Genomic DNA, 16201 nt, shown 5'->3' with positions numbered 1-16201 from the left:
CACACACACACACACACACACACACACACACACACACACACACACACTGGCCGCAGAGAGAGAAATACTGCCTTTTCATCCGCTTCACTCCGGAGCTGCCTCTGTGATATACGCACTACGACGCCTTTTAATACAATATCAACGCAGCCGGGTCCGACTGAACCCCCCAGAGCAGAATTTAACTCGCAGCGTGTGAGGTTCTGAGGCGCGGTGCAACAGACAGAAAGAGCAGAGACGACCCGGTTCTGGGCTCGGTCCAACGTTTGTCTAACAATAACCATATGTTCGGCAACACCTCTGCTTTGTGGCTGCCCCTGTGTGTGTGTGGGGGGGGGGGGGTACAAAAAAAATTTTAAGAAATATTTTACAGAAAATGCAGTCTGAATGTTGAGTACTGAAGCTAAAGAAGCTAAAACTGAGTTGTTAAAGCTAAAAGTAGCAAAAAGCTAACTGAAAAGCTAGAAGTAGCACGAGGCTAAAAAAAAAAGTAGAAAACAATATATATAAACTAAAAGGCTAGTTTTTTTTTTTAAGGTTACAAAAAGAAAAAAATATAACAAAAGGCTGGCTGAAATTCAAAGTAGCAAAACACTAGCTAAAAGCTAAAACTGTTAAAACTGGCTAGAATGTAAATGTACAAAATGCTAGCTAAAAGACGACCTAAAAGCTAATATTAACAAAAGCTAACAAAGAATACTGGCTAGGTGTCAAAACTCTAGCTAAAATATAAAAACAGATCAATGGCTAAAAGTAGCAAAAGACCAGCTAAAAGCTAACTAAAGAAGAACAGTGGCTTAAAGTTGCAAAAATCCAGCTAAACACTATAAAAGTAGCAGATCAGTAGTTAAAAGTAGCAAAAAAGGCTAGCTTTAGAAGCAAAAGGTCAGCTAAAAGCTTAATGTACAATAGCAGAAGCTAAAAGTAGCACAAAACAGCTAAAAGCTATCATAAGACAAAAATAAGAGTGTTTTCAGAAGGAACAATGTTTTTTTTTATTGAATTTGAAGCAAACTAAATATTCTAAGAGGGAAATGTTTGTAAATAAAATTAAATATTTTGAAAAGTATAAAAGCTGCAAAAATTAAAAGTCCTAGCGCACAGCTCCTAAAGCAGCTTAAGGTTCTGAGATATGAACGGCTAAAATAGCATCACGTATTCAGAACGGGAGTGAAACAGAAAAGGGGACAACAATGGTGTGAACGTTAAGATCCACACAATCGGCAGCGCGCGACCACAATGGGCATTGATTTGGATTTTCTACACGATTCTGGTTCCCACTCGATCAAACTCAGGGCATTTGATAAGTCGAAGATAAAAGACGGAGGTGATGGAGACAGGGGTGTTTGTTTTGTTATGTGGTATGGCAGCGGGGGGTGGGGTTGAGATATATATTTTTCTGTTTTGGTTTGCTCTTTGTTTGGTTTTAGAATAAGCAGTTGGGGCTTCAGCACCTGTGATAAAGGACATTCTTTAGCCAGAGAGCTCTGATTCATGTCTTTGAGTAACTCCTTGAGGGCGTTTCTTACTGTAGAGTGGCTCCACTGCTCGGGCGGCAGGTCCTCCAGCTTAGGACAACTGTGGACGACAGAGGGGACACACGGAGGACGTAAAGAGGGGGAGGAAGACGAAGAGAGAAAACAAACAGAACGGAGGTTTTAATTAATGCGTAATTTAAAGCACATCATAAATTTATTTCTCACATAAGAACGCTTTTCTGAACATCTGAGGAAGAAAACGTTTAACCTGAGAGTTAAAAGTCAAGGTCACTGCTGGAGTCCAAACAATCAGTTTTACATAAAAACATTTATTTCAAATCTAAACAACCTGTATAAATAAAAGGTTGAAAAAATTCAATTAAATTTAAAAAACGGACGCTGTGTTTTGTTGGTCAAAGCAACAGGATTTGTTTCTGCTCCACCAGATTTACTTCTCGTTATTAATCCCAACCTTCTCCACTTTCATCACCCGCCGCTGAAGGCAAAGCGGAGCAATAATGTTTTGCCTGGGCTTGAATGCGTTAGCAAAATATCTCGTGACTCATTGGAAAGCTTTTAATGAAACTCTCTGAAAGTTCATATTGGGCGTCCATCTAATGAACTTTTGGAGTCAACCTGAATCAAAAGGAGCAACCGCGGCAAAAAAAATGGCGTCAACTCGTCAGCTCTGCAGATAGAGAAGTAAAATGCGGTGTGGTAGTAGCCGAGAGTAATCCTCACTTTGGCTGTTTGTGCAGGTAAACAAACGCAGCTCTGAGCGCCAACAGATCTAGAGATGACATGAGAGTTTGCGCACCGTTATTTACAAGAATCAACCAAAAGTGGCCCTTCTGACGAGACTGTAGTTTAAATCTAAGGCATGAAAGGCGGCGGGTGATATGCATTCCTCCAACGCTGCTAAGATGTAGAACTCAAGGCTATTTAATCTTAAAATTCAATTTGAACTGGAAGCCGCACTTGATTTAATGAACGCTCCGTTGGTTAATTTTCCATCAGTTGGTCGAATCTTGCGGCTCGGATAAAACGTGTAGAACATGTTTGTGTGTGAAGTTCACGTGTTGATGAAGTGAAGCCGCATCAGGCAGCACAGGAACACAGCTGAACACATGGGCCTCGGCTCGCCTTTCCTGCTGCAAGCGTCCCTCCAAGACAGACAGATTTCATTTGGCGCATCAAGCAGATGCATCTGGAGATTGCCGTCTCTCCCTCTTTCTCTCCTCTCTTTCATATTCTCTCTCTCTCCTCCTCTCCTGATTGTTCTGATTAGTTAATTACTTTATACAACACATCTGCTGGATTGATGCATGAATTATACATCAGCTGCATGTGGCGACTATTATTTCGTGTTACTTGTACCTTTCTGCTTGAAACAATTTAAGGTCTTACTGGGTGGATTTCTGCAGCATTCGGGGCGGAGGGGAGGAGGAGAAAAGACAATAATAAAACCGACAATATGCAGCAAAACGTGGGTCTGTTCATGCATCTCACAGACCGACGCTGCTTTGAGTTGGAGCGAGTTATGAGCTGCAGACGTGTACCTGGAAAAACACTCCTGGGTTTTTGAAATGAGATTTTAGATGGTGGGTGTGAGCAGCTGAACTGGGCTTTAGTGGGTTTCAGACGCTCTGCATTAATGTTTCACATGTGCACGACATATGTTCGCTGTTTTCAGGGTTTTTGGTGAAACCTTGTGACCAAACAGGCTGAAGCATCAAGTCCACCAGTGGGTTTTTTTTTTTTGTTTGTGTGGCCGACCGACAGTAAATCGGTCATTCGGCGTGTTGAAAATGCTACGAGATACAACGGTCGAGGAGAACATCTGCTCGCGAGGAAACGCACAGCCTCGCACGTGCACCCCTCCATGAAGCCAACAATGGGTTTTCCAGAACACCTTAAACTGCTCCAGCAGCCAGGAAGCCTCTGGGGAGATGGAAGCGAGCGAGGAGGGAAAGGCGCATTCAGAGGCTGGCAAGCCGGAAATAAACACAACCCTCTGCATTCTGGCTGGTGGACGCGCTCGCACGAGTGCTCGACTGGTGGAGGTGGGGGAGACAGAAGGAGAGAGGGGGGAGAGGGGGAGGCAGAGCAGGAACAGCTCTCCGGAGAGTTGCAGAACATTGGGTTAGCATGCAGCTGGCACGAGCCTCCACACCAGCGCCGCTCCAACGTTTGTGTGTGCACGTGCAGAAACACAGCAAAGCCTCACACCTACAGGAGGACTCTTCAGAGCCAGACGCATCTTATCCAGACGAGATCGGTCACGTTAACAAAAATAATGCTCTTCTGTGTCATTTTTAAGTGTATAAGTTTATCTAATTGTTCCAATTTTACTTTAAGATAAATGTACTCGTTGCAAAATCATGAACACTGACCAAAAATAAAAAAAAACTAAATAAAAATATACCACTTTAGAAGCACTCTTGTTGTAAAGTAGTAACAAATAAAAAAAATCTTTAAAGTAATAAACCTAACCTGCACAGTATTCCTTATATTGATGCTGAAGTCTCCTCAAATTAAAATCTATAAGTAATATTTGTCACCAGATGCCGACAACCAAGTGCGTTCGTTCACCTCCAGAAACAGCCGAAGTGAAACTCTTCGGTTACTGTGACGTTACGGATCAAGACGTCTGGCCGTTTTCACGTTACTGTGTATTTATACATGATCCGACGCTTCTTTATGCTGCGACAATCCTCCGTATCGTTGCAGATTAATTCTTGCGTTTCCACCGAAACGTCTTCTCCGAGAGGCTCCGCTCGTCTGATTCAGACACGTTTGTTCACCTACACAAAATGATTTGATTTCTAAAGATTGGCATCGACCATAAAAATAAAAAAAAACCTCCTCATTTGGTTCATCGGTTTTAAAATTAGGTAAATAAAATCCTCATATCAGTCAACCTCTACTTGCTATAAGACGCACTAAAATCATTTAATCGTCTCAAAAATCAGCAGTGAGCCTAATAATCTGGTGCACCTTATGGATTCAATCTGGTTACTGACCAACTGATTTTATTTGGTACACGGCGCTCAAAAACCTGCCAAAATTAACTAGTTTCACTTAATGCGCCTTATAGTCAGAAACATACAGTATACGCAGGGAGAGACACCAGAGACGAGATTCAGGAGGGGAACGTCTCAAACTCTTGTTTTTACACCAAACAGTCACGGTAACTACGTTAAAATTACATTTGTTTATCAGGAGGAATGAAAATAATCTGGTTCTTAAATTAGGTAAATACATAATAAATAAACATTACACACATTATGTGTTTTTATTTATGAAAAACTAAGCCAGAACACAGAACAGCTGAGCTCATGCCGTGATTCATCAGCCTGTACGACCTCATCCACGTAAAGGGATTTGGGCCCATTCCTCTTTACAACGATGACTCAGCTGTTTTCAGGCTTTTCACTCTGATAGCTCTCTGAACCACAGTGTTCCAGTCAGGATGAGGTTCTGGACTTGATGGTTCAGTTCTTTTTGACCCATTCTGTTGTAGATTAGCTGCTGTGTTGGGGATCATTGTCCAACTGGGCCCAGATTCAGCTGCTGGACAAGATGGACTCGCATCTGACTCCAGAACTCTTTGGTCTACAGAGGACCAAGGTCTACAGGGTCCGCTCAAGGGACAGCAAGGAGCCCAAACCATCAGCCCTCCGCCACCGTGCTTCACAGCAGGTGTGAGCTGATATGCTGTGTCCATGCATGCTGCTGTGCATTATGGGTAAATATCTGTTTTGGGCCTCATGGATCCAGAAGACATCGTCTCAGAAGTCTTGTGGCTCCTTGAGATGAAACTTTCCAAACCTATGTCGTGCTGCCATATTGTTTTAACTCCTGCAACCCTTCCAAACAAACCGTGACCTCTGACCTTCAACCTACTTATGTCTGTATAGATTTCTCTGAGCACTGCATGGTCTGACCTTTGGGGTGATTTTGGTGGGTCGTCCACTCCGTCAGTTGTCTAAAACATTGTCCACTCTGTGGAATGATGGGCTCCCACTGACCTTTGACCCTTCCCAGATTGATGGTCAACTCCCTAAGGTCATTGCTGATGTCTTTCCGCCCTGACGTTGTGTCAACACACCCGACCGCTGCGGACACAGGCTGATGACGATCAGTCAATGCATTTGATCAGCAGCTCCTGGTTGACATTCGTCTTATTTATAAAATCTATGGAGGCAGTAAAAACCAGTTTCTGATTCTGCCTTTGGCTCATTTTGTTTAAAAATAAGAAAAGTGACTGTAAATATCGTCTTGTGTTGACACTCGGAGGTTATATTTTTAAGACCTTGGCGAGAACCAGTTAATTTTTATGATGTCTTGATACTCTGAGCCTTAAAACGTCGTGACTGCATTTTGCTGCGGATTCACAAGAAATGCATTTCCCTTAAATGATCCGAGTGCACGTGGCTGTGTTCAAGGTGTCACTTCAGGTGAGCAACCTTCAGGTTATTTGTTATAAAAGTCGTTTTTAGCACCAAGGCAGTTAGGAATTACATTTTTTAAATAAATCAGTCTCAGTAGTTGTTGATTCAGTAAATGAAACTATATCATCCCGTTTAATTTTACCAAAGCAAAAATTTAGATTAATATGCAAACAAGTTAATGTCACTTAGGTCAGTTACCAGAGCTAAAGCCGCTTCGTCACTTGGCCGTGAAAACTCATGTTAGTGAAGACTTGGTGACGCGATCTCGTCTCCCAACAGATAAATTAACAAACAAGACGGTTTCTGTTTGTTCGGCACCGCTCTGCGAGGACGTCTCCATTACTCAGATGGGTTTTTTCCTGTTTCCTGGGAGCGGTCACTCTGATGAGTAATAACAGACGTCCATGTATCAATCAGATTGGCAGCTGCCGCCGGGGAAACGGTTTGCACTGACTGTGTCAGGGCTGCAATCAGGGATTGATGCGAGCCATAAAACTAAGTGTGTAAATATAATAACTTTATACTTTAACTGACCCGATCTTCTAAATGCATGCTGCAGACCTTTTCTTCCTCTTCATGCTAATTTGGACTCCAGTTCGAATGTAAAGAACTTTAGTGTTGTTTTATATCCGGAGGTCTTAAATCCTAAAATAAAAAAATCTTACCAGGATCTTTTTCTTCCATCTAAACAATTTCACTCAAATTAGAAACAACTCGTCCCAAAATAATGCAGAACAGCTGGTCATGGATTTACCACCTCTAGGCTGGACTATTGTAATTCTTTATTATCTGGGCGTCCCATAAACCCTTTAAAAAGTCTTGTGTTGATCCAGAACACTGCAGCCAGAGTTCTGATAAAAGTTAGGAGAGATCATATCTCCAGTTTCTCCATCGGCTCCCTGACAAATTTAGAACAGAATTTAAAATTTTACAAAGCCCTCAACAACCTAGCTCCATCTTATATTACAGATATTGTTCCATACTGTCCTAACAGAGCACTTTGGTTTACTTCCAGGTTTACTTGTGGTTCCTAGAGTTTCCAAAAGCAGAATGGGAGGAAGATCTTTCAGTTCTCAGGCTCCTCTCTTGTGGAAACAACATCAAGTTTCTGTCCATGAGGCTGACACCTTGTCTACTTTAAAGACCAAACTGAAGACTTTCCTTAATGATAAATCCTATAGTTACGATTGGCTTGGCTTTTAGAGCTATACCTTAGTTATGCTGCATTAGGCATAGATTGCTAGAGGACAAATTGAACAGATCTCACTCTGCTGCTGTCTTTGCTCGATCTACACTTTGATTGGATTTGTAATTATTTCAATCAATAATGAGTTTCTTTGTTTTCTTCCTATAGCAACTACACCTGGACCATAGAAACTACACCTGGACTATAGAAACTGCACCTGAAATATGGAAACTACACCTGGACCACAGATACTACACCTGGACCACAGAAACTACACCTGGACCACAGAAACTACACCTGAACTATAGAAACTACACCTGAAATATAGAAACTACACCTGAAATATAGAAACTACACCTGGACCACATAAACTACACCTGAACCATAGAAACTACACCTGAACTATAGAAACTACACCTGGACCACAGATACTACATCTGAACTATAGAAACTGCACCTGAACTATAGAAACTACACCTGAAATATAGAAACTACACCTGGACCACAGAAACTACACCTGGACCACAGAAACTACACCTGAACTATAGAAACTGCACCTGAACTATAGAAACTGCACCTGAACTATAGAAACTGCACCTGAACTATAGAAACTACACCTGAAATATAGAAACTACACCTGAAATATAGAAACTACACCTGGACCACATAAACTACACCTGAACCATAGAAACTACACCTGAACTATAGAAACTACACCTGAACTATAGAAACTACACCAGGACCACATAAACTACACCAGGACCACAGAAACTACATGGACCACAGAAACTACACCTGAACTATAGAAACTACACCTGGACCACAGAAACTACATGGACCACAGAAAATACACCTGAACTATAGAAACTACACCTGAACTATAGAAACTACACCTGGACCACAGAAACTACATGGACCACAGAAACTACACCTGAACTATAGAAACTACACCTGGACCACAGAAACTACAGCTGGGACAGTCACTCTGTGTGGTCCTGGTCTTTTTCCTGTCCTCTCAAACTGCCCCCAGCAGAGCCAGATGGCCTGGTTCTGGTTTGGTTCTGGATTTTTCTGCAGGTTGTCGTTTTTGTTGTTGCTAAAATGGAGTCTTTTCTTCCCACAGTCGCCTCAGTGCAGCTCAGGATGGAGTATTGTGACGTGTGAAGATTAAAGCCATCGGCTGGTGACCGTTCTGATCGGCATGTCACAACGTATTGAACGGATCGTTTAATCAGACTGAACCGACTTTATTTGGATTTTAATCTGGATTGGATTCATGATCGGGACTTGGTTTTACTTTTTGCACAGAAACCTAAGGTGACCGTTGCTGGCGCTACATAAATAAACTGAGCCGAGTCGAGTTCACCTGCGCGTGCTTCTTACCTGTGCAGCTGGATCTTGAGCGTGACCACGTGGTAGACGTCCTGCAGCATGTCGGCCACCGTGGCGTCCGGCGCGTCTGTCACATAGGACAGGGGGACGGGGTTCCACTTCCCCACCTGAATCATACCTGCGGCGGACAGACGCGAGTGAGCACGGACACACTTGGAAACAAACAAATAAATGACAGATGCGAGGAGCAAGAAGATCTGAGCGTGTGAGCTTTCTGTCGCTGCTTAATTTAAAACAGTAACACGTGGAACGTGTGAACAGCGCCATGTGTAGGCACCCAGGAAGCATCTTGGTGCCACAGTCACCCCCGCCCTCCTCACTTATTAGAGAAACCACAACAACCGTGTGACAAGTCCTCCTTAAACCGTCAAATACCCAGCAGGATGGGAGGAGGACCGCTTAATGTAAAGGTGGATTACAGTGTGTGTGCGTGTGCATGTGCATGTGCGTGAGAGATGGACAGGTTCTAATAAACACCAGGCAAAGAGGCACCTTGGAACAGCAAACGTTGGCCTGCATGAGTTTGAGTGCAATTAGCAGACTCCTTTTCCTCCACCTGCCTCTACCACTGTGCGTGCGTGCGTGCGTGCGTGCGTGCGTGCATGTGATCCAGTGAGGCAGAACCTGTATCTAATGGGAATGTGGGACACTGGAGCCTGTACAGTCTGGGAGCAGAGTCAGGACGGTTCAGCGCTGCAGGCCAACGTGTGCATCTCGACAAAGCGTGCAGGAACTGAAGGACGTGCGAGACGTTATGAAGTTTGAAGCATTTTGAGAACATTTTTAAATCCAGTTTGGTTCAGTCTCAGCCTCCAACTGGCAGCACGATGGATCAGTGGTTAGCACTGTTGTCTCACAGCAAGGGTTCAATCCCCGGTTGGACCTGGGGTCTTTCTAGGTGGAGTTTGCATGTTCTTCTCGTGCATGCGTGGGTTTTCTCCGGGTATGCCGATTTCCTCCCACAGACCAAAAACATGCATGTTAGGCTGCCTTCAGGCCCAGGCCTGATATTTTGCTAACAGACAAAGAGGATCGACTCCAACATTTGATGCCAAAATCTGGCACAATAAAAGTCTTAAGAATGTGTTGCAAAAGACTCGGCAACTTCCACGACAAATCTTAGCTCAATATTTATAAAACCCACTCAAGTTTAACCATTTCTGTGGTTTTGAAGGTGGATTAGCTGTGGCGGCCATCTTGCTTTGTACTGGCTCCAAAAGTTAATCAGCTGTAGACGATGATGCAACGATTACTTCCTGAAAGGTTCATTAAAATCTGTCCGGTGAGAGAAGGGATGTTTTGCTAACAGACAGACAGAGTTCATTCCAGGCAGTCAACTGTAAAATGCTAAAGTCTCACTAAATCCATCCTTGCTCTGAGTGCGTGTTGTGGATCAGTCTCAGCTACTACCACACCAAGATTTCAGTCCAGATCGGTAAAAATGACTGAGCTGCAGCCGTTTTTTATTTTTTAAGGTCAACTAACCGTGGCGGCCATCTTTAATCATGTTGACTCCAGAGGGTAATCAGTTGTAGATGTGTGCCCAGTGATGTTTCCTGAGATATTTTGCTAACAGACGGTGTGGGAGTGGTTTACCTTTGGCCTGTGCTGCTGAGCTGTGGGAGTAGCCCAGGGACAGCAGGGCCATCTCTATGAGCTGGTTGAAGAGCATGTCCTTGCGCACCAGGACGAACTCGGCGTGCTCCTCCTTGCTGTCGAAGTCCATGGGGTTCTCGTAGTGCTCGACCACGCAGAACACCGGCAGCATGTTGCCTGGAGACACAGACACGGGGGAGACGCTGAGTGGGGTTGTCCACAGACGAGGACGCCGGACGTCCAGATCTGGAAACTGAACTTTCACCTCGTGTCTCGATGATAAACTCACAGACCGACGAGTTCAGAAAGAGCTCAGCTGCTAGAACGTTTAATTTGAGCTTTAAAGACTAAACTGATCAGTAAAAATGTTATTGACAAATATAATCTTTGGTTCAGCGTATGAACAACTCTTGTTCTAGATGCTACGGTTACGTTTGCCTTCCTCTCTGCTTGCCAGCTCGACATCGTCTTCCCATGATGCAGTGCTTCGAACCCCGAGCCACCTCTGCGCCCCGAGGTTGGCAGCGCCGGCGTTTTAATTCTCGAGAATTCTCAAAAATCAGCCGACACGCCGTTCGTGTTGAAGGTCCTCGGTGCAAACGATGAAACCAAACGTTAAAAAGAGGTCGTCCTGAACTCGGACTCCAGATGTGTTGATAAACAAGTCTGCAACGCGGGCACGCGCTCAGTGTAAACAAAGCACCGTTTCCTGCGTACTCAGCAAACCTGGGGGTTTAAAAAACGGTGGACTTCATCTCAAACTGCTCCTCCGTGTCTGTTGCTGGCTCCGGGCACTTCGGCTGTTTACGTAGGTAAACAAACAAAAGTGCAGCAGATTTACCCTGAAAATCATCAAAGGACACGTCCACCAAAGTGGAGAATTTGTTTTCAGGACAACTTCACAACAAGAAGTTTCCAACACGCAGGTAATAAAATGTTAACGCAGTTTTTATTTAATCCGTAAGCTCTTAAAATATTAATATTTCAGCAGCAATAATACATAAACAAGTGCAGGTTTTACTGCTATGTGTGCACACGGTTTTATAATGGATTTATAAATGCCTAATGACGCATTATAAGGTGTTTACGTCCCATAAACAACCTATTTGTTGCTACACTTGTTAAGTGGTATAGTACGTTTAAAATAAGATCCGGTAAATTCAGAGACGAGGTTAAAAACTACGTTTCCCAGCAGGTCTCTGTTCCGTCAGCCGACACATTTCTGCTGTTTGTCGTCGGCGCAGACACAAAAAAACAGTCACTTTCTAATAATTTCCGATCCCAGGCTGTCCAGAAGTTACGCTCGGCTCCAAACAATCAATCAGCCGACAAACACAGAGGAATGTGCTGAAGGAACCGCTTTCCCCCCCGATTTTAATAGATAAAGATCTAACAATAAAGACTGCTGTGTGGGTCCGTTTCAGGGATCAATACCGGCTTTGTTTCCAGCGCGCCCAGAGAGGGCTGCGGTAAATATTGTTTCGGGCTCCGACACAACGCCCGCTGTGGGTTCTTCTCGGAGCGGCGGAGCCTCTTCACCCTTTTAGGGCCTAATCGAGCCGACGGGTGGGAGGAGGCGGAGGAGGCGGAGGAGGCGCGGAGGAGGCGCGGAGCACCGAACGCCGTGGGAGGCTGAGAGGACGAATGTGACAAACTGGGCTCTTTCGGTTAGAACGTGCACGTTCGTAAAAAAAATAAAATAAAAAACAGCAGCTGGGAGAAACTGAGGTCAAACTTGAAGTTCTAAAATCCACTGGAATTCATAAAAAACACATTTTGTTTTTCCACAAGTCGACACCAGTTGTATTAAAAAGCTACGTCATAATCTCACAAGTGAAACAAATACGGCTCTAAACTTTCACCGTAATTAAACGGACAAACGTCACGACGAGAGCCCGGAGCAACGCTCCTGCTGCTCCTCTTCCTGCTCCTGTTTGGACAAGAGACAACGCCGGACTGAAGAGGAGCGTTTAAACAAAAAGGTTGCGGAGTTTGGAGAGGGGAGGCGACGCGTATCTGTGAGCGTGCGCACGCGCTAAACGTTTACATCACCTTTTTCTTACAGGAATCAAACCTTCACGCCAACGGTTCCATTCCCACAAACATCAGAGCTGCTGGTTTTGAGAAGCTACCGTTAAATTATTGAAGAGACGTTTGGGCTGCTGGAAATTACATTTTTAATTATCGGCTGCGAGGCGGTGGATGTTATTCCTTAATCAGTCCGTCTGAAAAATTTACCAAAGCTCCACCAGCGAGTCAAACTTCTAAATTATTTGTTTGTTTTTTTAACGGCACTCTGCAAAGTGTGGATCCAAACATGAAAAGGTCATCTGGAGCGGTATCAAACTGGTTTGGAGCGGTTTAGACCAGCACTCGTCTAAATATATTGACAAACAGTTCTGAAACGCAGGTCTGCACTCAACGTAAACAAACCAGTTGTTTGCATACAAAGACAAAACATAAACACAAATACAAGTTCATCCCAAACATGCCGTCGCCATTGTTGACGTCTTTTCACTTAGATAAACAAACAAACAAACAAACACACAAACGGACTTTCCATGGAGTGACTTTAAAATTAAAAACAAACGAGCTGAACCAAATCCTCCTACCTCTCCTGTAGCAGGTCTTCAGCAGGTGGCCGGCGGGTTTGAACGGGACCCCGGCTAGTTTGGCGCCGGCGCTGCCCAGCCTGGCCCGGCCCAGCGGGCTGCCGTTCTGCTCCAGCCGGGGCAGCTTCGCCGGAGGGACCTTGGCCTCAGCCAGGCTGCTGACCAGCTCCGAGTTCTCCTTGCCCAAACACGCCTCGCTGAGATGTTCCATCATCCTCAGCACCTCTGCTCACGATCACCTGGGGAGGCACAAACAGGAAGTCAGCTGTCAGCACCTGTGTGTGTGAGAACGCACAGCTTTTTGACGAGTAAGGACACCAACGGTTTAATTTTTGCGGCTAAATAAGGTTCTTTAGGCGATAAAGACGTCCGAGGAGACTCCCGGTGCGGCAGTAAAGGTCAACCCGCTTTAGTGACGACAAACCCGAGTCTGTGAGGTAATGTTCCCGTTGTTTGAGAGCACACTTCATGCGTGTTGGTAAGGCTCCTGCACCAGAAGGAGCGGTTCTTGAATGCAAACCTGGAGCGGTTCTGCTGCACCGGAGCCAACGCAGTTCGGTTCAATCAGCGACGCAGCTCGAAGGGGGAAAGGAGGCGAAAGGCCTCGTTTCGGTGCCGTCGCTCTGCAGGCTTTACAGGTGCGTTATTTTTAGATTTGTTGCAAGTGAGCCAGGAGTTCCTGCAGCATGAAGGAGTTTACAACGTCAGGAGGGCGGGAAAATTACAGCTTTGAGGAAACTTTAACCCAGCCAGGCAGATGACTCACGAGGACAGTCATCAAAACGCTAAACGTAGTAAAGATGGAGGCCGCTTCGCCTACAGGGGCGGTTCTAGGGAGTGGCACGGAGGGGCCGCTGTAAAAATACATGTTGCCACCCCAGCTGCCACCCTGAGAGACTGGTTAATAAACTACACATTTTATTCACGGTTTAAAGTTAAAAACATCTGCACAGAACATAAGGTTTTATTCTAGCTCGATTAGAGTTCACACAAAAAATGGTTCAGAATAATTATTTTGATTTTAAAATAATAATAAATCAGCGCTGGACGTAAAAACCATTTCTAGGTTCTAGATAATCTGCCAAATCTGATTAAAAGCATTTATTTCCTTTAGAAAATTAAAAAACGGAGGTCGGTCCTCGTTTAGAAAAAAAACTTTTAATTTTGTCTCATGTGAAAATAAGTTTAACGCTTAATTAAACCTTAAATGTTTTGGGAAAACAATAAAAAACTATTTGAGAATAGTCAAAAATATTTTCCTTTACATCAATAGTGTTATTCTTGAAATCTGAATGCATGAAATTAAATATAAAAGCTCACACACCTCTGCTTTGCAGCCCCCTAAAAAAAAAAGTCTAGATCCGCCCCTGGACCCACAGGTGCTTCAGCCTTTAATGAAGGGAACAATTCACACTGACCCGGTCCGGTTTCCAGGTGGACCCGGTCCTGCTGCAGGTTACCGGGTGCTGATGGACCGGGTGGAATGTCCCACAGATCATGAACGCCTCATCCAGGGCGCGCAACCAGGCAGCTAATTCCCCACAAATAAAAGAAGGGGGGGGGCAAAGGAATCCAGACCCAGATATGATCCAGATCAGGATTTTTAAATGACCCGCACAGAAGAAGAATTTAAACATAAATATCTGATTAAATAACTCTTAACGGGAGGAAAGTTTGGAACAAACCGACCTGAAGCAGCTTCAGCACTGGAGAGCGAGAAACGGCTTCTGCTTCAAGTTTCACCAGAACAGAAGAAAAACCCAACGAGTCCCGGGTTCTGGTTCCGGTTCTGGTCGCTCTGCGTGTGCGTGACAGCGTTAAAACCCCAGAACAAGCCGGGTGTAAGCTGCTGCTCCTCCCGGCTGCGGAGCCACGCGACGACCCCGCGGCGGCCGCGCACGGTGAGTCCGTGTCAGCGTGCGCGAGACACTTCCGTCCCGAAATAAACAAAATAAACAAACAAACAAATAAAACGGAGGGAGAAACGTGCAGCTGAAAGTGCAGCGGGATGCGAAGCGACTTGGGTTTAGTTCTCCCCGTGACGTCCGAGCAAGAAGAAAGACGCCGCGCACCGTTTTCACCGCTTCAGACCCGAAGCCCCGGACAGTCTTTACGGTTAAACACGGAGCGAAGCCCCGGACAGTTTTTACGGTTAAACACGGAGCGAAGCCCCGGACAGTCTTTACGGTTAAACACGGAGCGAAGCCCCGGACAGTTTTCACGGTTAAACACGGAGCGAAGCCCCGGACAGTCTTTACGGTTAAAAAACACGGAGCGAGGCGGCCGGGCTGCTCGTGTCCGCCGGGGACCGAGGCGCGCGACGCGGCGGCGGTTCGTTCCCAACCGGCGACGCGAGACGACGGATGCGGAGCAGGTTCGCGAGAACGAAAGGAGGAGAACCGAGGGGAGGAAAAGGGGGAGAAAAGTGCCGTTTACTTTCCGACGTCGAGCTGGAAGAAGACGCGGCTCTCCGCGGCCGCATTGGAGGGCGAGGAGGCGTCCTGTCGGCGGGGATGTGGTCCGGACGGAGCTCCGGTTCTTTCTGTCTCCCTCTCCCTGTCCCCATTAAATTATTAGTTGTATTGACTCATCACTCCCCCCTCCGCTCCCCTCCCTTCTCTCCCTTTCTCCTCCTCGCTCCTTCCTTTGGCGCGCGGGGGGAGAAATGTTTAAACATATTTATTCGTCACGAGGCGAGAAACAGAAAGCAAGAGGGCCAAACTACCGCCTTTCTGCTCAAACATATTCCTCCGCTGCACTTTTTTTTTGTTTGTGGGGGGAGAAAGAAAAGAAAAGTCCTGTCAGAGACGTTTAAAGTACAGAAAGTGATGGAGGACAGGAGCAACACGCGCACTTACACGCGCTAACAAACGCGCGCGCGCGTACACACACACTCAGCGGCGGCGCTACTTCCGGCTGTGCGCGTAGGAATTTTTAATCAGCTTGATTAGAGTGAGGCGGTCCTGCATTTATTACAACACACAGATGTTCTCACGCACGCACACACGCGCACACACACTTTACTTGAGCCCTGGTGTGTTTTGATCCTGAAGGAAAACAGGAACTATTTGACCTCAAACAAACAAAAAAACTAATAAAATGAGTTTTTATTGTTAACACACAATTTGTCATACACACATTTGTGTAGATTTTAATATTTGTTCATATAAATTTTTATTGTCTGTGTTAAGTTTTTGTGGCTTTAATAAGATATTTAGTCAGTTGTGTTTTTTTTTTCATTAAAAAATAAAACAGTTAAAATATAAAAGTAGAGCGATGTCACCGTTTTGCCGGAGCTCAGAGAGCGTGTCGGGGACGACTCTCAGCTACAACCACCCCAAACATCAGCCGAGTGCAAGGTCAGCTGTTTTGATGAGCTGCGGCGGCCATCTTGAATCAGAGTTGTTTAAAAGTTGTAGACGTACTTCTTGAGTTTCTTGAACATCCATCCTCATGAGATATTTTGCTAACAGACACAGGCAAATT

At 45.1% G+C, this 16201-nt stretch overlaps 1 protein-coding gene across 1 annotated transcript in view; it reads right to left on the bottom strand.

The window, feature by feature from the left end:
- Positions 1 to 15373, bottom strand: part of LOC119409233 (DNA-binding protein SATB1) — a 72011-nt gene extending 56638 nt beyond the window's left edge. The window contains exons 1-5 of the mRNA XM_037676078.1: positions 15152 to 15373; positions 12716 to 12954; positions 10104 to 10280; positions 8499 to 8625; positions 1452 to 1575 (exon numbers count right to left, since the gene is read on the bottom strand). Of these exons, the coding sequence (XP_037532006.1) occupies positions 1452 to 1575; positions 8499 to 8625; positions 10104 to 10280; positions 12716 to 12929 (642 nt within the window). The 5' untranslated portion in view covers positions 12930 to 12954; positions 15152 to 15373. The remainder of the gene's footprint in view (positions 1 to 1451; positions 1576 to 8498; positions 8626 to 10103; positions 10281 to 12715; positions 12955 to 15151) is intronic.
- Positions 15374 to 16201: the final 828 nt, after the last annotated feature.

The sequence above is a fragment of the Nematolebias whitei genome, chromosome 5 (assembly GCF_014905685.2).
Source record: "Nematolebias whitei isolate Nwh7 chromosome 5, NemWhi1, whole genome shotgun sequence".
Taxonomy (NCBI): domain Eukaryota; kingdom Metazoa; phylum Chordata; class Actinopteri; order Cyprinodontiformes; family Rivulidae; genus Nematolebias; species Nematolebias whitei.
The sequence above is the reverse complement of the archived record's forward strand: the minus strand, read 5'-3'. Positions and strand labels throughout refer to the sequence as shown.